At 52.5% G+C, this 21,527-nt stretch overlaps 1 protein-coding gene across 8 annotated transcripts in view; it reads right to left on the bottom strand.

Annotated features, from left to right (window-relative positions):
• The window catches only part of patj (PATJ crumbs cell polarity complex component), a 118,078-nt gene that overhangs the window by 86,721 nt on the left and 9,830 nt on the right, over positions 1-21,527 (bottom strand). For 7 of the 8 annotated variants that reach the window (XR_005635420.1, XM_039767233.1, XM_039767239.1 and 4 more), the window contains exons 6-15: positions 20,859-21,048; positions 15,747-15,875; positions 15,185-15,403; positions 14,449-14,551; positions 11,840-11,928; positions 9,035-9,173; positions 6,388-6,492; positions 5,995-6,068; positions 3,284-3,340; positions 2,348-2,482 (exon numbers count right to left, since the gene is read on the bottom strand). Coding sequence is in view for 7 of the 8 variants with exons in the window: in XM_039767233.1 (XP_039623167.1) it covers positions 2,348-2,482; positions 3,284-3,340; positions 5,995-6,068; positions 6,388-6,492; positions 9,035-9,173; positions 11,840-11,928; positions 14,449-14,551; positions 15,185-15,403; positions 15,747-15,875; positions 20,859-21,048 (1,240 nt within the window). In the remaining variant the exon portion in view is untranslated. The remainder of the gene's footprint in view (positions 1-2,347; positions 2,483-3,283; positions 3,341-5,994; positions 6,069-6,387; positions 6,493-9,034; positions 9,174-11,839; positions 11,929-14,448; positions 14,552-15,184; positions 15,404-15,746; positions 15,876-20,858; positions 21,049-21,527) is intronic. The other variant, XM_039767234.1, reaches the window with a different exon arrangement.

Raw genomic sequence — 21,527 nt, 5'->3', positions numbered from 1 at the left:
GGCCGAGGTTCCTGGGCACTGAACCAGCAACCCGGGGCTCAGCTACCACCAGCAACGACGGCCATCTTGGAGCACAAGAGGGCGACATCAGGTGGGGAAAGAAAAAAAGATTTAAAGGGAACCCACAAGGCCACGAGTGGACAAATCTCTCTGGTGGCTCAGGAAGTGACGTGTGTGTTGTTCAATTAGGTGGAAATGGCCGGTGTATCGGACAGGGCACTGCACCAGGTGCAAATACCAGTGCCGCCGTGGTACAGCAGCTGCTTGGTTCAAGTCTGGGGAGACAAGTGGACTCGGCTTCTTAATCCGCAGCTCAGCACGACCAGAGGACCCCTGAAGACACTCCCACTTCCTCCTCCAAGCCCCGCCTCCCCTAGGTGGACCCTGAAGGGCACACGAGCGTCTGTTGGGCAGCGTTACTGCACCCGTGGGTGCCGATTAGTTTGATTCTGCCTCCTTTTCAACTTCAGTGACGCGGGGCTGTCATCCCGAACCTTTAATGTCTTTTATTACAATACGACATCGACACACACAGAGGGGCACACACGCATAGAGGGGCACACGCACGCACACACACACACACACACACACACACACACACACACACATAGGGGTGCACACAGAGGGGCACACACGCACACACACAGAGGGAGGGGCGGGCACACACACACAGGGGTACACACACACACAGGGGCACACACGCATACAGGGGTACACACACACACACACACACACACGCATAGAAGGGCACACACGCACACACAGTGTGAATACTAAGCTCTGCCTCGGGTCCCCCACATCCTCAAACACCCTAAACTGCTGCGGACCCTTCTCTGTTCAGCTTCTCCTCCCCCACCACTGGTTTAAGGGTCCAGTTTTCATATTTTATTCCATACAAGTCCTCGCCGATTGTGTTTTTATTAATTATGTTATGCCCCGATATCATTATAAAGATGCCTCACTCTGCTCTTGATTTGCTGGGCCGGGGGGGGGTCGGGCCTCCTGAAACAGCAGCTGAGAAACTGCCCCGCCCTCCTCCAGCCAGCTCCGCCCCCCCATGACTATAAGAGCTGGCAGTCACCACTGTACCTGCATGCGTTGTGACTTGGTGACACAAAGATGGCGTAAGGCCCTAAGACCCACAAACCAGGCAGCCTGACCCCAAACTCAACACACAAGCTGCCGACAGCCCTGCCCAAAAAGAAACTCCCAAAAATGCCCTTTAATTTACAGGATGACAAGACCAATGGAGAATCTTGAACATTAAGGAGGGTAGACTGTAGGACTGACGGAATGCAGATCAGGGCCGACAGCCAACAACGTTTGGGGTGCCAGCCTGCGGACCGCATTAAAAATACAAACGACAGACACGGCCGGCTCAAAGCTGCCCCCTTGTGTAGTCCGGAGCCCTCTGCCCATCTCAAGTGTCAGCCTGACATATGCCGACACCCAATGGGACTGGGCCAGCTGGTAACAGAAGGGGCGGAGCCTTCACTGGGCATCCCTCTCTGGGTGTCTGTCCAGCAGAGGAGGAGGAGGAGGAAGGCATTGTTAGCATCGGTGCCCCTTCTCGTCCCAGTGTGCAACTGCTTACCTCTCCACAGCCAGGATGGTGGTGCCCAGGCAGGCGCATGTGACAGGACTTATTTAAAATAAACAAAAACAGAACAAAAAAAGGAAAAACAAGGCAATAGGATTTGTCTAAAAAGACAATGGCAAGCAAACCGGTCCAAGACCACCATCCAAGAGTGAAAGTCCAGAAAAATCAAAAGATCCTCACCCGATAAAAGTCCAACAAACCTCTGCTGGGGGCAACTCGCCCACCAGAATATAAAGGCAGGGGCGGTGCCAGCAGCAGTGATGGCAGGGGGGCTCCGCCTCTTAGGGCATCACCCATAAAACACAAGACAGCAACTCAAATACACAACACCTGAAATAACATTGAAACGTCCGATTATTAAAATGGAGCGAGCGACTCTGTGTGTGGACTTGGACTGGTTTGGGGTTCTGGTCTATTTTTTAGGTCGAGTGCTCGACTCGACTTGTCCAGTTTCGTTATTTAGAGGAGCACTGCTCTCGTTTGAGTTGTGGGCCAGGGGTTTCTCTTTTTAGGTTTTCCACTCTCCCTTCTTGTACATTCTGACTTTTAAAGCCGACTGAAGGCCTGCCGGTGGAGCGGTGCGGGCCACAAGCCTGCATCTCGAGTTGGGGTCAAGGCTGACTGGGCCCGCTGAGGCCTACACGTTCGACTCAGGCCTGTATGGGAGGTCATCCTTTTACACACCGCCACAGAGGTGCATTGTGGGTAGAGCCCTGTCACCAACAGGCCACGTCAGATGATCGTTACCTCTAAAAGCTCATCTTCAGGCTTCAGAAGTCCATGAGTGGCGATGGGTCCCTCGGACGCCACGGAGGAGATGTAGTGACGGCCATTGAAGGAGTCCAGCTCCACTCCGAGACGCAGCGTATGAATGGGCAGCAGCTGAGTTGGGGGGAAATGGGGGGGAAATGGAAAAAGAGCCATTAAACAGTTAATTAAGGTGGGCTATCATTATTGTCAAAGGTGACCACCTCTGCACTTCTGAAGGCACAGCGCTGCGCTCAGTTAGGGGTCCTGTGGCAGGTCAGGAGCTGCTCTGGACTGGGGGGCCTTATGCTCAAGTTGACACACGAGGGACATGTGGGACAATAGAGAAATAACAAAGCAACAATCTATTTCCTCAAGGTGCTTCTCCCATGGTGGGCACTGGTGGGGCAACACAGCATGTAGTGACACTGTGGACCACCGTGGTGACCATCACAGCTGACTAGTGTGGCCTGAAGGGGACATCACTGTGACCTCCACTTAACTCCGTGTCTTGCTCAGGGTCACTTATCAGGTCAGAGGTGGGCACTGACCCCGCACCCTTGAGCTGTACCACCGCCAGGCCACACTGTTTGCCCTTTTCTGTTTCTGTAAATAATACCCACTCATGATATTTTAAGGGCATTCGCACGAGCCCCCCGGGACCAAGCAGGGCGAATCCCAGGAGAGGCTGAGATAAAGGGGGTCAAAGGCTGATGACCTGGAAGAAGACTCTGCCAGCCTCTTAGAGGAGCTCCACTGGGCTCCTCTGTTCAAGGTGGTCCCACACCCTTTACCCCCCTTTTGTCACTTGACTGATTTCTGGGTTGGGGTGAGCAGCAGTTACTCCAGCAATAGTGGGCAGAAGGCTGGAGGCAGTCTAGGGGGGTCTCGGCCCATGAAAGGGGGATGCAATGACAGAACAAATGTCCAACATACCTTGGAATATTTCTGCAGCTCGGCGTCGTCCGTCATCATCGAGTCAAGTTTAACGACCTGTCAGAAGGTCAACAGAAGCACTTTTTATTCATCCAAACATAATAATACACTATACCAGTACACCTGGCACCTCGGCTGGCACCACATGGCTATGGCCTGGCTTTGTATTGATTTACCACACGGATGGTAAGGGCACCCAAAGGGCCAGGAGGTCATCAGAGCCAAAGCCAAGCTGGCACACCAGAGCTGGCAGTTAAGGGGCAGCGGATGGACTGGTCTGGGTGGGCGCTTGTTACTGTGCGTCTCGCTCGCCACCCTCGCTTCTTGTGGTTTGGCCACATAATGTGTGGTGTGTGTGCATCTGAAGGTCCCGTTTTATGCCACACTCTGCCAGTTTGGCTCTGCTTTTCTCATCCACGAAGCTGCTTCAGCTCTTCTCGATGCCTCAAGATGGCAGATGTTGTGCGATGAAACATCAAAATAGAAAGGAGAAGAAAAAATAAATACTTGTGAGCTTTGGAGAGGATGAAGCAGAGGTGGTCTCGAGGGGGCCGGTGGGCCTGTCTTGACGTAGCGACTGAAGTGTGGCGTAGGACGGTCGCAGGCCGCCATCGACTCCACGTCCACTCGGGTTCAGGGCTTGGCAGCTTTCTCACTTTTATTTGTGTCGTTTTTCTCAATGGTAGGTGCTTTCTAGCAGTTTTATTGTTTTCCTTCTGTTCAGTAACGTTTACAGAGACCACCCTATTAAGGCACCACTGACGGTACCCCCCGAGCATATCGCCCTCTAGTGTCTCAGCACTCTGCACTGTCCAATGCTAAGCACCATGTCACCCATCGTCACTCTCTGGCCTGGACCCCCAGTTACCTCGCAGCACTGCTATGGGGGTCTCCTTACTGCCCATCACACAACACATCGCCAGTCTCCAGTACCACGCTGAGGGGGACGCATTAAATAATGGAGCACTATGGAACAATCAGTGCCCAGTGCCCTCGTAAAGCCGCCTGTGCCCGGTGCCCTCGTTTTTGCTCCTTTCCGTTTCTTTCCCTTTGGATGTCCCGCCGTGGCCTTTGGCTCCTTCACTTTTGGCTTTTTGAATTTTGTCCCCTTTAGGGTTTTGCCATTTTGGATTGTGGACTTTCAGCTTTGGCAGATTCACAGATTTATTTTCTTCTTGCATTTAGCCACTGGATTTTTCGGAGTGGGTGAGCACCTGCCCCCTCAGCCACCTTAACTGGGCACATGCCTGGCAACGAGCCACAGCCACCAGAGAAAGAGAGACTCACATCGATGGCAACGAAGTCACAAAGCTGCTCTACCAGTGGAGAAAAAATGGCGGGTCACAAACTTGACCAGGAGACGTCTGTCTGTTCGGGGGGGAAGCAAAGGTCCAAAACCAAAGTGGTCAAGCGTCAGTTTCCACAGGTCACCGCTGGTCTCTCCAAAGCCATTTCTAGGTTCTTCTCAGTAATCATGGAGCTGGAGAGTAGCTTTACTGTACTGTGCATGTGGGGCAAAAATGAGCCTAGAAAGGCTTGAACATGGCGCCCGACGTGAGATGGTGGTCCGTTTAACTACACTGGAATGCCCTTCGGCCTGAGGTGGGTGCCAAGTTCCGCCCAGACCATGACAGACCACTCGCTTTTCTCCTTCTCTCTGACTGTGTGGGCCTCCTGTCTTCACTCAGCAGACTCGGAAGTGACAATGAATGACTCGTAATGAGAGAACGGGCAAAGGGGCCAAAATCGAAACGAGAACCAAAACACACACAGTTGGCAAGAACAGCAAAGGCCAGCGAGGGGTCAGCTGCCCAACTCGGACACTGTGGCACTGCCGAAGGACTGACAGACTGAGGAGACCCCACACTATGCGACTCTAAGTCCACCCGGGTGGTAAACGTTAACACAACACAAGGTTAGAGACGGTTATACCCGCCTGGCACTCTCTCCTTGCATTTTTTAACTTGCACTGCGTTATCATCACTCTTAAATTTAATATTGTTCTTTATCAGTATGCTGCTGCTGGAGTGTGGGAATTTCACTCGGGGATTAATAAAGTATCATCTGTCTGTCTGTCTGTCTGTCTGTCTGTCTAAAGCCACCAACATCTCAGATGAGGACACAGCAGGGAATTCTGGGCGCCGTTACCAAGGAATTGACAAAAGACTTGAATGTAGTGGCGCTAAAAGGGAAACCAAGAGGGCACAAACCAACGGTGGGCTTCTGACCGAGCCCCTGGAAAGCCCGAGATTCCATACGTCCAGAGAAGTCGTAATAAAGGGGTCACCACAAGTAGTTGGTGCCAACTCCGGGCATCGTCCCTGCTGCTCGTGGTGTGTGTGGTGGTCCAGCTGAGCCGCTATAATGCGTTTACAGTTAATATGAAACTCTAAAATAAATCAAAGGTGAACACCGGGGCTTCCTACAGATGGGTGGTCCGTGTGTGTGTGTGCGGCCACAAGCCTTACGGAGGAGCTCAGGGCCGAGAGCCCACTCTACATTTTTATTTTGGTGCCTTTTTGATTTCGAGGACAGAAGGCGCCGTATTCTTGGCAGTCGGGTTTTTTTAGTTGCCTCCAACTCTAAACAGGACGCAGCAAACACACCAAGAAGCCCACCTTTAGGATACGAGCAGAGTTTGATTCTTCACGAACCGCGATAGGGAGAAGCTGAGCAAAAATCCAAAGACCAAAATTAGGAGCAAACCTCACCATGACGTCATAACCCGTGCCCAGGATGTCCTTCCACTTGGTCTCCAAGTCCTCGGTTGAATTCCCGCTTCGTTCTGCTCCCAAAAAAAACAAAAAGGGAAACGATGAAGTAGCCAACTGAAAACACCAGAAGTCCAAGGGCGAGGACACAGGCGGGCACTTTCTGAAGTGATAAAGCCCACCATGGGCCTCACACACACCTTCACACGCCGTGTCGACGCTCACATCTGCTCTCACACTCGTGTCTGTGCTGGCATAAAGTCGACGCCTTCAATGCCACCTCAGCTCCTGTCACAGTGCCAGGGACATTTTAGACGCCAATTTTAGATGAGCACAAGACATCCATTAAGCTCATCCCCACCTGGAGCACCCGATTCAAAACAACAAGCCCACCTTGTGCCAAGCGCTGCTTCATCTCATTGACTGCATTGTCCACCATCTCCGTGGCAATCTCCGCTCGGACCTCCATGGTGGTCTGCACTGGCTCCCTCTGAACTACTGGGAGAAAGAAACTCGGCGTTATCAAATCGCTTTATGTGGCAGTCTGGAGAACTCAAACGCAGGGCACATTTTAAAGATGGCAAAAAGGGGTCAGAAACCATCTTCCTTCCTCATGGGTGCCACTGTTTTGGGGCCTTTAGTTGTAGTGTTACTATGGTAACACAGGGGCTCCCTGCAGCCTGTGACAGATAAAAGGTCCGCGCCGATGACTTTTGTCCACCCAACGTGACCGACTCCTACAACCTTACAGCACCTTGTTTTGGTAAAAGTGTTCCTAGTGTTGGAACGTTAGGCCGCGTTTGTAAGCACTAAAGCAACAAGCGGAGTAAGAAGAGCAAGAAGACGACGACAAGCAAGAAGAAGAAGAAGAAGAAGAAGAAGAAGAAGAAGAAGATGAGGAGCAAGAAGAAGACGAAGACGACGACGACGAACAAGAAGACGATGACAAACAAGAAGAGCACCAAGAAGGAGACGAACAAGAGGACGACAATGACGACTCAGTTACGGGACACCTTCTGGCCCTGCTGGCAGTGGTAGGGAATGAAGACAAAAATCAATAGCCATCATAAACAACGCTGCCCAAGTATTGAGGACTTTCAGGCCACAAATTGCCCAGAAACACCAGTGGGGCTCCTCACTGCACCCGCTCTCGTACCCAGACACACACACACACACACACACACACACACACACACACACAACTCACAGCACTGGTCGTCCATTTTGGTAATTCTGGTGGGCGTTTGAGGGGTTGCGGTCATTTGTTCTGCCTAATAACTGACAAAAGTCAAAAAAATGAAGATGATTGCACCCGACGGCCGGAAGAGGATGAGGAGACGGACCGTAGTCAAAACCAGAAAGACGTCGTCGTGGAGACCGAGAAGACGAAACCAAACTGCTAATCACAAATAAACGTCCCTGAAATCCAAACCCCAATGGCAGGTCTGGAGAATCACAAAGAGGAGCACATAAACGTGGAGACCATAAGGGTCTTGAGCCGCCGTCAAATTCTAAATGCCCACCCTGGGCAGGTTTCATTTTGAAATTCTACACGTAACGGTCAACAACGTCCGCCATATTGAACTTTCTTATTTATGGCCCCATCTTCACGAAATGTGGTAGGCAGCTTCGGTGGTATGATGCCACTGTCGGCGGCCATATTGAACTTTTCAATGGTCTTTGTTACTTATGGGCCCATCTTCAAGAAATTTGGTACGCGGGTTCCCAACGCTAACTGAATCCTACTTACGTACATATATACGTCCATAGCCTGCAGCTTGGTCACCGTGTGAGGTGGCGTTGGGTCCCCCATCCCAACGCCTCCCACGTTGTTGGCTGCCTGCCTATATAAGGCCGTCCGTCGCTCCGGTCTCTTCATTCCCTTCCTTGCTTCGCCACGGGATTCACGTCTCCCTACTGATAACTACAGCCTTTTTATTTAATCCACGGCTTCTCCGCTGTTTTATTGTTCATTTATTACGATTATAGTTATTGTGTAGGTATTTTAGACTTACTTTACATTGTTCAGGTACCCATTTCCTTTATCATTCCCACCGTACCCCCATTAACATGTCTATCGAGGTGATCACCATCGATCAAAGAACTGTCACTTACCGAGTGGTTTCCATGCCCAGAGATGGCACCTACCTTTTCCATTCTCTGTGTTACATATTGCACGGCCATATCAGGCTCACTCTTGATATCCATTGTGTCTTATGTATTGAATGACTGGACAGGTTCAAGGTGTGGACTGATGACGGTACAGGAGATAATTAGACTACACAGGAGCACTAGAAGAGTGAAATGCTTAAGCCCTTCACCTATGGATCTGCATGTGAGTTGATGGCTGCCGCTGAATTGTTCGGTTGTCGCTTTCAAGTGTACCGAAATGGCCAAATATTTTACACCTTTGGACAACCGCCAATGCCTCTTAAACATCTTAGACTCACAGGTGACGATTTCAGTAGTGGACACTTTGATGTTTATGAATGTTTAAACTCTCAAAAGCTGGATGTGAAGTTATTGATGAAACCGGTTGTGTGCTTACAACGCTTGACAGATGGCGAATGTCACTTCAACACAACAAGTCCTACAAATACTGTCGTCATTGAAACAAACCATGAAACTCAAACCGATTATGACAGCAGCAATCCAAGCTGTGAGATTTGAGACAAGATTACTGTTCACATGGCCGACTGTACGTTACATGCTCAGAGTAAGCTCAGCGCACAGCTTGGTCAGATTACAACCGGTGGGCCGAACTCACAATGTGGTACACAAAGAGATCCTTCACAAATAATTAGTGGGATATTGTCCCTCAGTTTAAAAAGGTTTCATTTTCTTTGGGTATTTTGCCACAGAGAGGTTTTAAATATTGAAAGGATTTTTGTTCAAGTTTTCCCAGGCCAGTGTTTTCACTGTTGGGCCTGTGCAGGCCTGAAGCCTGCATTGTGAGTTTGGGTCTAGGCTACCTGGGGGTGAAGAGGCTAAAGCACGACGGCGCCGACGGCATCACGAGAAGTTCCAGCACCAGCTTTACCTTTATCCAGGGACCTCTCCATTAGGACAGGGTCTGCAGTCTTCTTCCGTGCCAAAGTCAGCAGGACAGTCTGGCCGGTCCTCTTCAACACATCTACCACTTCGTGGTTCATGAAGCCCTGCACGTTCACGCCGTCCACCTGCAGAACACATTGGGGAAAGCGACAGAGTGAGACGGCCTGCGATGAGGCGGACCCTCCGTGGATGGTTACGATACCCCCTGGGGGAGGCGCCACAGACCTGACCTGGGATATGGAGGCCCTCCTTAAACACGGAGAGAAGCGGGACCTCCAGACTCTGTAAGGGGAGGCTGGGGCAGCAGACCATCATCAGGTCTGGAGAGTTACATGTGGTCATTTTGGGTCATCGTTCACCCGCTCCCACCTCATTACCACGTTTTTCATGGATCCATCACGGTATTCGCACCTGCATACGCTCTTTAACAGGGCAGCAGTAGCTCAGTCGGTAGAGCGGGTGGTCCAGCAATCGGAGGGTCGCAGGTTCGATCCTGGCTCCTGGCATGAGAATGCAGCTGTTGTGTCCTTGGGCAAGACACTTAACCTACCTTGCCTGCTGGTGGTGGTCGGAAGGATTGGTGGCGCCAATGTTCGGCAGCCTCACTTCTGTCAGTGTGCCCCAGGGCAGCTGTGGCTACATAGTAGCTTATCATCACCAGCGTATGAATGTGTGTGTGAATGGGTGAATGACTGTTGTGTTGTAAAGCGCCTAGGGGGGTTCTTGAACTCTAGTTAGGCGCTATATCAAATACAGGCCATTTACCATTTAACGTTCAGAAATCTCGGAGGAGAACGAGAGTGGGAGGGTATGGATCCCTGGCATTCCTTCACGGCTCCTCAGACTTCAGCGATGAAGCTGTGGGCAGGACCCTCAGTCAAGCCAGGAGTGGTCCAAGAATGAGACCTGCTGGTCGACCCATTCCAGCCTAACCCTCCATTTTTTGGGCCGAGCAGCCACAAGACGGAGCGCCCTGAATGCCTGGCCCAAGACTCCTGGACGGGACTCGTGTGAAGACGCCGCTTTACGTTCTTTTCTTCAACAATCCGGTTGGCCGCCTCACCATAACAGACAGAAACAGGGAGCCGACTGTAACAGACCCCCAAAGCCCCGGGGCGGCGGCCCATTCCTTGAACGTCACGTGCATTTCTAGGACTGGGCCGAGATTTGAACCCTGGTGCCCGGAGCCGCCCTCACACACTGGGTGGATGGGCAGCCGTGGGTCTCCCAGGAGGCTTTGATCGGAGCAGACGTTCGTCGAATCGCCGGGCGCAATCTGCGGTTCTGCCCCAGCAGCTTCCCCGAGGGGAGCCCGGAGAAGAACGAGAAACATCTGCCGCTGCCCGCGCCGCGCTTCCCAGCTTCGCTTTCAACTGCATTCCAGAGGCAGGGGGGAAAAAATAATGAAATCAAATGAAAAGGCTGAAGGTATAATTTACGCCGCCTGGTTTACATTTCAAATTGACCCTCATTAAAAGGACTTTTTCAATTTCTTTCTGTTTATTTAATAATTTAGAGACCTGAGCCGGAGAGCTTTCTCTGCGTCGACTTCTGCTGCACGGTCAGTGAAAAAACTCGGCCGTCTGTAACTGGAGAAAACGCACAAATCTCCAGGATCTGAAGCGGAAAAATGTGCTCGCGGCACGTCTCGGTGCGGCTCAGCGGCGCTGGAAACTCTGAGGGGAGACGGACGGCGCCCCTTGGCGCAGCGATGCCCCAGACTCGAGCCAAAACCGTCCAAAGGGGGAGGCAGCTCATCGAGTAGAGCTGTGGACTCCGCACACACCGTTGTGCCCTCCAGCCAGGTGCCTTGGCGCGTTTCGACACAATGGACTCCTCCGTGCTCGGCACCAACATCGCCCATCTTGTGAGTGGCCTCTTCGGTGACTGCCAAGGTGAAGGCGGTGAACAGCTGACCGCACGGTGCCACCACCGCCACCTCTCCCTGAATGTCAGTGCCGACTTCAGAAAGATCCAAGGTGGTCCTTCAGCTTCCTGGGGGTCCACGTCACCAACTGCCTACTCCAAAGAGGTCCGATGTGGGAAGCAGAACACTGGCAGACCCCTGAAAGGATCTTGACTGGTGGCATCACGGTGGGCGGTTGGTAAGCAGACAGGGCAGAGTCACCAACTCCTCCAAATGCCTGTCAGTACGGCCACTAAAGTCGCCCATCTACTCATCCAGATGAATCCTTCGTTCCTGCCGACAGCCCCCCAGCCTGTCCTCGGCGGGACCCTCCTGCCGCTATTATTGCGTCTCATTGTGGCCTTCGACACGTCTGCCTGTTAAGCCACTCGGTTTGGTTGGTTGGGGACACAAACTCCTGACCATTCGTGACGCTTCTGCTTCTTGTGGTTTTCTCCGCACACTGAAGGCATTTAGGAGTGGTGGAGTGTTGTGAAGGCACCGCGCTCCGTATTGTCGTGTCGATGCCCGTTTGGACCTCTCCACGGTGCCAGCTCAGCCCAATATTCTTCCACGGCTTCGACAGTCGCATACTCCTCAGTAGCCTTTCAGTCTGCCGTTTACCGCAGGCGCTTTGCTTTCGTCGTTCTTTTGATGTTTTGATTTATTCGCCAATTGTTCCAAAAAAGAGCCAACTGGGCACACTGAATAGGAAAGAGTCACACGATTTGGGTGCCAACCACTCAGAAGACGACCCAAAAAATGGCAGCGTTGGCAGAGAACCTTCACAACAGAAACCGCATTTTCAAAGGTTTCCCGTGTTCTGCTGGACAAAGCGCAGCCCAAGTGGCCGCCGCGATGACCCATAAAGACCCCCATACTCACCGCGACGATCCGGTCCTGTGGCCGAATCCGGCCGCTCTGCTCGGCGGCGCTCCCGGGGATGACGTTCTTAACGAAAATCCCAGATGAGCCTGCGGAAGAGGAAAGCAGCGTCAAGCAGCGTTAGGGACAGCAGGGGACGAGTCAGGGGGCCGAAGTGGGCGCGGAGAACGCAAATCAGGCCGAAGTGACGCACGGATCAGGAGAAACAAGAAGTCATTAGCGCCTAATTAGACTCTTAATGAATTTCTCAAACAAGAGTCGTTTAATTACACTGAAGATGTGAAACATGCAATTTACACTTCATTATAGGGGGCCAGAGTGGCGCCAAACACTCTTAGCCCGCTAATTACATCAGTGCAGGCACACGCACACACACACACACACACGGGGGCAGCGCTTTTTAAAGGGGCACACCTCAGGGCTTACCCAAGTCGTGGTGGTCTCACCTGGAAGCGCGACCCCCTATTCAGACACTAAAAGGTAGAGAATTCACCTTGGGTGCCAGTCGCTCTTTCGTGTCACATCCTGCTCTGTCCCTTTCCTAACTGGTGTCAAGAACGCCAATATCATGAGGGTCTTACAGGAACCTGGAAGGAGGGCACACGAGGACCAACTCCATTCCTCTTCCTGGGTCAGAGGAAGGTCCAAGTGAAGATGGCAGACATTGTGCCCACCTGCAGTGGACAGGGAGATCAACGCCAGCCAAAGGTGAGTGGGCTTTGTAAGTGGAGAGGCAGGAGGCTGGGCATGAAAGTCGAAGAGAGCACTGGTGAAAGGCGCCAGACAGGGACCACCACACGGCAATGCCAATGACGTCACACAGGGCCGCCATCGTGAGCACACGCACGAACTCTAGAGTCGGACTGGCCAGGAGACAAAACGTCATCGGAGAGGCACAGGTTGTGACCAGAATGACAGGTGACGGCCGAGTGCCAAGGTAAAGGGAGAAGCCAGGAAACAAAGAGGCGACTCCACGCGCCAATGCGTTCATTTGGAAGCCGGCACTGTGCCATCGACATCACGAATGGAGGCACGCCGAGACCTGATGGCTTTGAGTAAACATAATTAATGTTATTAAAATGACGAGAAATGAAAAAATGTCAAGAAAATCCAAATGAGGACGTTACAGGAAGACTAATAAAGAAGAAGCCGCCGTCATCCTAATCTCAGATACGCAAAATGGCCGCCTAACACAAGAGGGCATCCTGGCATACGACTAAAGAGAAGGCGAGTTCTCCACCATAAAGAGCAGACGGACACAACGGCGACGCCTCTGCCAATAAGCAGGAGCTCACGGGATTGGACGGGACGTCGCGCTGGCGCCACCCACAATTACATCACCAGTAAGGTGGACTTCCTGTTCCTCATGGAATACGCCCGCCCACCGTCGCTGTGCTTTCTGCCTGAACTTATCCTGCAGGTCTGAATGTTTGTGAAGCCCACTCATCTCCCACCTCACATGTCCCTCCACTGCCCCCTCGTCACCCACTCTAAACCCGCAGTTGATTAAAAGGACAAATGGCCCAGAAGGTCAAACCCAAAGAAACCCTCAGAGGAGCTGACGGGACGGGAGACTCCAGATGGTGGGGAGAACTTCCCTTTGGTGGTCTCAGGGACTCATGCCATGTCTCACCCGAGCAGCTGCCCCCGTTGGCGGGTGGTTCTCTCTCTCTCTCTCTTATTCTGGTCACAGAGGTCCAACAGCGTGGGGGCAAACCAGACAGTCACCCGAGGACCTCGTCACTCAGTGCAGAAGGGGAAAGAGCAGGACAATACAGCCACAATGCTGCCCTCAAGAGGGGTCCCTGGGATGACAGCCGTCAATGTGCTGCACAGAAGGGGTCTTCATCAAAGAGCAGCAGGGACACGTCCACGCCATTGTCACTCAACGGGGCTCCAGAACTCTAGCATGGCACGTCAGTCAGGTGATGCCATCCTCTCCATGGCAGTCAGGACAGCCGACCACCACACCAGAAGAAAATGGGGACAAGAAAATGTCAGCTGGGGAGAAGATCATCAGCTGCAGCCACAATGGAGGGGCTTCAAATGAACGAGCCGGATGTCCTGACGTGTCCCCCTAAATCCACGACTTTGACCCCATCTGAAGCGAGACCACCAAATTACCATCCACTGCCCAACTGGCCCAGCACAGCCTGAGCGATTTTGCAACAGAAAAATGTTATGGGAGTAGAGAGATCAAAAAAGACTGTGAGGGGGTCCACCAAGTGCTGAACTGGGGTGGGGGGTCCAAAAAAATTGTTGACATTTTAGATTTTGGAATTTTAATTTTTATTTATTGGCTTATCATTTTCTTCCTTGTTTGAATTGCAAAAAAAGGGTTTTGGGCGACAAATAAAACCCCAGTTTGTGTCACTCAGGTACACAAAGACATACAAAGAGACCCCCGAGGATTTCTGCACACTCATCAATTAAAACACGACTTTGATTTGATAAACGTGGAGAGGAGAGCTTAGGGTGGTCTTCACCAATGTCTGCTGCTAAACCTGGCGGTCACCGCTACACCATCAGACACCACTTCAGCCCAATGCTCGCCGTCAATCCCGACCCCCAGGCCCACCCAGACACAGAGACCCCTGGTTTGGCCTCACCTCCTGTGGCAGTGCCCACATATCCCACGATGGTGACTCCCAGGCTCTGGCCCTCCTTCTTGTGCAGCATCACGTCGTACACGTCGTACCCATCGAGGTTTAGCTGCAGTGAGGAGAGGGGACAAGCTTGAGAGCGGGCAGGTGCCCGTCCACCCATTTGTATTGACCTTGGCCTTGGACTGAAGGCTGACGTATAAGAATGCAGCTGGGGTGTTCATGTGTGGGGGTCCTGGACCTTTTCCCAAGGTAGACATCTAAATGCCAATCGTCATGGGCTGTATAGCAGCAGAGAGTGTGCCAGGATGCCATCCAACTGGGCTCAGATTCATAGGCACCTGGTTCTTTTTCGGGAATATCATGCTAACTACGATGGACACAGATGGGTACACCCGAGCCCAGAAATATTCCAAAATTTGGGCACAGAGAGGCAGACCGTAAAACTGACAGAAACGGCACTCAGTGGTGAGGGGGAGAGTGCCCGCTTTCAGATAACCAGGCCCAGGTTAGTACTGGCAGGTTTGCCCATCCCTGAAAGCTCACATGTGCCTCAACCATTACTTTGATTGATTAGTGCCCTATGCCAAGGGCGCTGGGTAAATCAACACCATGTGCCCCCCACCTGCTGAGCACATACAGTAGTGGGCCAGTCAGATTTTCAAATTGGAGGAATGTGGACTGATGCCACTCTTAACAGACCCATAAGACATGGAATCATTAGGAGACAAGTGACACTTACTGATGCCCCATCTCTGGGCAAGGCTGGCAAAGCAGAGACTGGTGAAGCTGGCAGAGCAGGCAGCCTGGGAACAGCAGGGCCCACCGGATCACGGGCAACAACTAACTTTACTTGGTTACCACAACTCTGGAGAACTTGAACCACTTGGTCGGTGGCCAACCCGTGCACGTCTGTGCCCCCAATCTGGAGGATGTGATCTCCAGTTTTCAGCCTGCCATCCTGCAAAGACATTCAAGAGCTAAGAAGGCAAATCCAAGACAAAGAAGACCACCAGAGCAGCCCACCTGCCAGTGCAATACAACACCACAGGAACAGTGCCACCCAGCTGTAGGAGGCTTAGTGGTCAACACAAGTTAAAGAGCAGCAATGCGGTGCCAGTTAAAACAACACACGGGTGTCAGAGCCTGAATGATGCATCCTGGGTACTGAGGTCATGTCACGCCTGCTGTGGCTCTGATCTGCACCAATTAAAAATGGAGGGTCTGGCAGGGGCACCTCAACAAATGCCAGCCCTTAAAATCAAACAAAGAAACCGAGGACATTTGTCACGCAGACGCCTCACCTTATCGGCCACACTCCCCGGGATGACGGTCCTCACCACGACTCCTGCCGCCTTGCCACCTACGATGCCAAATCCCAGGCCTGAGCCATCATTTACCAACTCAATCTCTTCCACGTGCCTCCACAAGACCTGGCAGAGAAAAAAAAATGTCATCAAGATGAAGGCTTGGGCAGCCAGCCAGGACCCTTAGAGGGGCAATCAAACGGTCCTGCCAAGTGGGGGAATTCTCAGTGGTGAAGGCAGGGGGCAGAATGGAGCAAAACAGGAGGCACAGGACGGCCAGTGCCACACCAAAGATGGCACTGGAGCTCCTTGGAGGAATGCTGGGCAAAAGGGGCAGGTGACCAGCTTTAAAAAAACAAACAGGACAGCCGGTTAATCAACATCCCACTCAGATTGTCGATGAAAAGAATTCAAAAACGTCCAAACCAAGAGAACCTGAACTCCTCCATCATCTGATATATCAGGGCCCGGAGACTTGGGAAGCGCGGGCCACAGACTGGATGGGCACTGAGAACAATAAAGCGTCTATTGTGTTTAATCACACCCCCCTACCCTCAGGTGGGCTTTCAGCCGACGTCCAGTCCAGGACCCTCCCATGAAGCCCCTCATCCTTCCTTCTCATTTGCTTTTCTTCACCAGGTCAGCACCTTGGCAGTGGCCACTAGAATGGGACCTCGCCAGGCCACCATCTTCCTCAGATGGACAGGACAGGCTTTGCTCCATTGTGTTGGTGCCATCACCCGCTCCACAGCCAGCTGCAGGAATTCCTTCACGAGTTTATCATCTCTCATCCATCTCTCAGGTTTACGGTGGACGTGTCCACCACAACTCGACCATTTTAGACAGCAGTCTTTCCGTCAGTTTCCTGGCCCACTACAAGCCCACGGCCTCCTCCTCTGCTGCTCCTTCCATCCCTGGCATTCTTGAAGCTCTTGACGTCTTTCATGGCTCCTCAGACTGCAGTGATGAGGTGGACTTCTGCGATGAAGCCCTCAGAATGAGGGGTTTCTTCATCTCATACTGTGGGTAGGACCCTTGGTGAAGCCAGGAGTGGTCCTCCGTCTACGAAGAGCCCAAGAATAACCTCCCTTGATCTCCTGACCTACGTGAACTTCTGGTCCTTCACAGAAGACGTTCACCTCACCAGCTTTAATGGGAGCCGCCGTGTCCCTTGCAGCGTAGGCTGCTGTGTCACCAAGAGTCCCCTGGTATTTGGCCCCTCAGATAAATTCAGTGACCTCCTGCCAGTCCAAACATCTGCTTGACGACATTTGTGGTGGGATGGGTGACGCCTAGCAGGGCACTTCAGGGGGCACATTTGAGCTGCTAAGATGAGAGCCCCCACCAAGCCTCTCTTACATCACCTGACGTCCGTGGACGGTGCTCTCCATCCGAGTCCTTTCACAGGACCTTAAAGACCACCAGACGCAGCTCAGCTCATTCTCGGCCTCAACAAGTTACTGGGAGTCTTGATGGCCGACTGACTCCTCACCTTCTCTGATGGCAGCGCCACTTCTTCTGCCCAGCTTTGCCCCCGACACATCTCACCTGCTGTTACTGTTCAGGTGCCCACCTGGTGAAGGCCTCCCAGCCCAAACGTTGCGTCTTTGACTTTTTTTTTTGTCCTTTGCTGGGTGGGTTTGAGGTGTCGGAGGATTACCAGGAGACAAGGACGGGAACCAAAAAAGGGAAGGCAAGTCAACGTCAGGAGGGCCGAAGGAAAAAAGGAAACGAAACGCAAAGACAAAACGAGAATGGAGGCCAACGAATTGCGACGCCGGGGCTCGCTGTCACTCCACTGGGGGACGATGGATAAGGGAAACGCTGCCATACTTAAACCGCTAACTCATGTGACGCCAATGACGGGACAGTCGCAGGCCTGTGGCGCCTGTTACTGCACTGCATAAAAAGGAAAATGGGAGCAAAATGAGACTTTGTCAAAATAAATCAAACTTGAAAAAACTGAATTTATAAGGAAAAATAAAAACAAACACAAAAACACCACACGCGGGCACACAGGCGCGGGCACACACACACGCGCACACACACGCATGTGACGGTGGCTCGGAGGAGACGTGGCTACACCTCCAATGAGGCCTCACCCCAAAACTCAAGCAGCCTGCCCAACAGGCCCAGAACGGGAGGAAGCTGAAAACCTCCAGAAACGTTTCAAGACTCCAAAAGGGAGAGGAGGACCGCTAAACCTCTGGCACACAAGAACTAAATGAAGGGTCCTTTGAAATTTTAGGAAAACTAAAAAAAGAGAAAAGCAAAAAAAACCCAGAAGACTTGCGTCAGAAAACTCGCACTAAAGACTTGAAGATGGGAAGCTGCCAGGTGAAGTCGGTGCATACGACGGAAACAAAACGGAAAGAAGCCAAGGACGCGAGCTACGAGCGACTGTAGACGAGGTGGCGCACCTCACGCATTCACTCACCTGCTTGCCGCTCGCTCGTGTGTGCCGATTGGCCGACTGAGAGCAAACATACGAGGGACGCTCCAAAAGGTTCTGCACTTTCACAGGCAGGAGTCGTCGTGATTGGTTGGGGAGGACAGCGTCATGTGACTGGGGAAATGACATCACAAGCGAAGGTGACTGCGTAGAAAAGGGATGCGATTTGTTTGTGAAATTCTTAATAAACAGAGTTTAAAAAAAAAAAAGGGCAGAAACGTTATGAAGGCCCCCCGATGACGGGCACCAAGGAGCCGCCGCTCTTAAATAGTCGTCATCGAGAGGTGGGCTCGCCGGAGAGATGTGTGGACCCTTCCAATGTGCAGTGCTTGAAATGACGGCGCCAGCATGTCCACAATCTGGAAGAGGAGGCCGCAGTGTGCCCCCCGTAAGGTCGACGGGTAGCGACCCGGAGTTCAAGTAACTCGAGGAAGTGCAATCAGACTATGAGGGCCACCGACAGCCTCAAGGGAGATGAAGAACATCGTGACAAAACGGGGGTCTCGGAGACGCAACGAGAGTCCCTGGGTGATCTGAACACGACCTCCAGGGGGTCCGGGTAAGCAGCACCGATTAGAAAGCACCAGGCTGCCTTAACCCAGAAGAATTTGCAAGACCTGAAGGTGGCATCTCCACAGTTGGCTCTGAAGCTCAGCAAAACAGAAAACCCCGGCAGCGGCGGCGGTGGCGACTCTCCATGGGCACAACCACAGTGAAGCACTCAGCGGGCGGCCCCCTCGTTAGAGCAGAGCGGATGAAGGAGAGTTGGCCGAACTCAAAGGTCTCAATGCCCTTGAACTGTAAGCCTCGCTGGGCAGCTGCCCCTGTCTGAAATGCAGGATGAGAGAAGCCCAGCTAATCAAACGCCGAGGTCCCGCTGTTGACGGACCCCAGACCCCCAGAACGACAGCAGAAAGGCCGAGAATTCCATGGCCTCCTACAGGTGGTGTTTCCACATCCGAGGAGCGGCTCTGGGGGGCCCAGGGAGAGTCGGCCTGCCCAAAATGTGTAGCACATATGTGGCCTCCTCGGCACCTGAATATTCAAACGCATACAGAAGAACGAACGAGAAAAACTTTATGAAGAAAAAACAAACGAGCCGTCCGCCAATTGGAGCGAGCGCCAGGTGGAAAAATCAATGCGGGCTCGGCTGGCACTCGACTTTATGATTCATGACAGGATGGCCCCGTCCCAGCAGAAAAAGCACATTATCAAAAAAAACAAAACGTCCCGTCAAGCTGCAGCCTCTGACCCCTTAATGAGTAAAACACCGCAGAGCGGGTCTCCCCCCCGGCACGCTGAAACTCGACGCCATCTGTTACAGAAATGAACGCTGGGATATTAGGAACGACTTGACGGGCTCAGGACTGGCACTGCCAGGTTTCGCTCACCTCTCCTCAGAACGCTGATCCTTATCTTACCAGGTTTGCACCATTTTGTTGTTTTTTTTTTTTTTCACATGGCCCCGCAGTCCGCAGTCCGCACACAACATACAGTGGGAGGTCGTCACTGCTGCCCACCTATAGAAGATGGTGGCGCTGATCTCACACAAACTCGCGGCAGACACTTGCTGCTCTAAATCCCCGCTGGCCACGACTGTCGCGAGCTTGTTTGGGGTTTTCTGGTCTTCTTTGGTCCAACGAGGTCTCACTTTCAAAGGACGGCCAGCAGAGGTCGCTATAGAGGGCCCAACGAATCTTTCACCAAAATTCAAACAAAACAACAATCAACGGCAAATCAAACCCGACTTCAATAACCAAGGGGAACGGGGCACCCGGCAAAATTCATTTTGAGAGTCACGCCGAGGACACCCTGTGGCTCACCCAAAATGGTGGGGCCCACAGAATTACAGAAGGGGACAAGTCCGAAAGTAAGAACCGAAAAGCGTACGTCACCACTGCTGTCAAAGGGGACCTGAAAAGCAGACGATACGCCCAACCGCACAGGCCCACGCCAAAGGTCCGTCCCTAGGACTGTAAGGTGTGGCCACGGGGAAGGGGCACATTGAGCAAAAGGGCACAGCCACAAAATGGCAAATTCAAAAGGGCACAAAAAAAAAAAAAAGACGAACAAAGTCCCAAATCACAACGCTGTCCAAAGTGGTGCCCACTTGACACGGTCACAAGGGCTCGAAATGCCAGGAAAGAGAAAACAAGAGAAAGTGAGGAGCCTTGCAGGGCAGCGTCAGTCCGGGACGTCCCACAGGGCCGAGGTCACAATGTCTCCCCCCATTTATTATAATGATGGGTCATGTGACTGATGCGTATGGTTGGATTGGCCGTTTTTTTCCTGGGACTTTGGCTCACATTTTCGTCTCCTGGCGACTTTCACGGCAGTCAAAACCTGAAAATCAAATCGCCACAAATGTCTACCCGAGAGTGAGATCTCTGTGAAACAGGGGAGGGCATGTGAGAGAAAAGAAGAAGAAGGAGGAGGAGCTAACTCACTCTCAGACTCCCACCATCCCACACAAGGCACCGACGGGGCGGCTCAGCGACCAACATAAACTCATGGAGGAGTAAACTGGGGTGAGCGACTATCCGCCCATCAAGTCATCAACACGAATCAAACCTCGGTGACCGCAGCACGACAGGCGCGTTACAAGCAGACGTCACCACGTGCCAGCGTGATCACAAATCACACAATTCCTCACTCACCGGTGCGGTGACGTTCGGGGGCAGGCCGATGGGCACATCACTCCTCAGGTCCGCGCCCCGGGCCACCACCAGATCCACAGATCCAGAGGACTGCTGGAGCAAAGCGATGGCTTGCTGGTGCGAGATATTCTGGTCCAGGGGGGTGCCACCGATGGCCAGAATCTGGTCGTTCTCCTTCAGTCGTCCATCCCTGTGAACAATTCAGAACAGCAGGTGAGCCGACAGAACAAACATGGCAGCCTGAAGACGACAGGGTAAAGGATTTTCAGGGGATTCTGGGAGCGTTTCTCTTACTGGTTACGGAACCTTCTTTTTGTGGCGTTTGCCTTTTGAACTTTTCAGCAGCCACATCTCATCTCCCGATTTAAAAATCTTACGGCCGATTCAGAGACTCAATGCCCTTCAGGTGACACAGACGCCACTTCAGACGGGGCTCTCGTCTGGCCTGCCACTCCCGGGTGCGTCACGGGGGTCAGCTGGTTTACCGTCTGGTGGCGCAGGCCTGGCATGCGTGTTCAGTTCTACACACACACACACACACACACACACCAACATACCCCTTAAAACAGACTGTGCCGCTCAGGCCCTCCATGATTAACAGCAGTAGAGGGCAGGAGGGTGAAGGAAGGCCTGAGCTGGCAGCACCTAAATCATAGCTGGCAGAAGAAT

Source organism: Polypterus senegalus, chromosome 10, assembly GCF_016835505.1.
Source record: "Polypterus senegalus isolate Bchr_013 chromosome 10, ASM1683550v1, whole genome shotgun sequence".
NCBI classification, from domain to species: domain Eukaryota; kingdom Metazoa; phylum Chordata; class Cladistia; order Polypteriformes; family Polypteridae; genus Polypterus; species Polypterus senegalus.
Note: the sequence above shows the minus strand (reverse complement) of the source record. Positions and strands in the feature narration are given on the sequence as shown.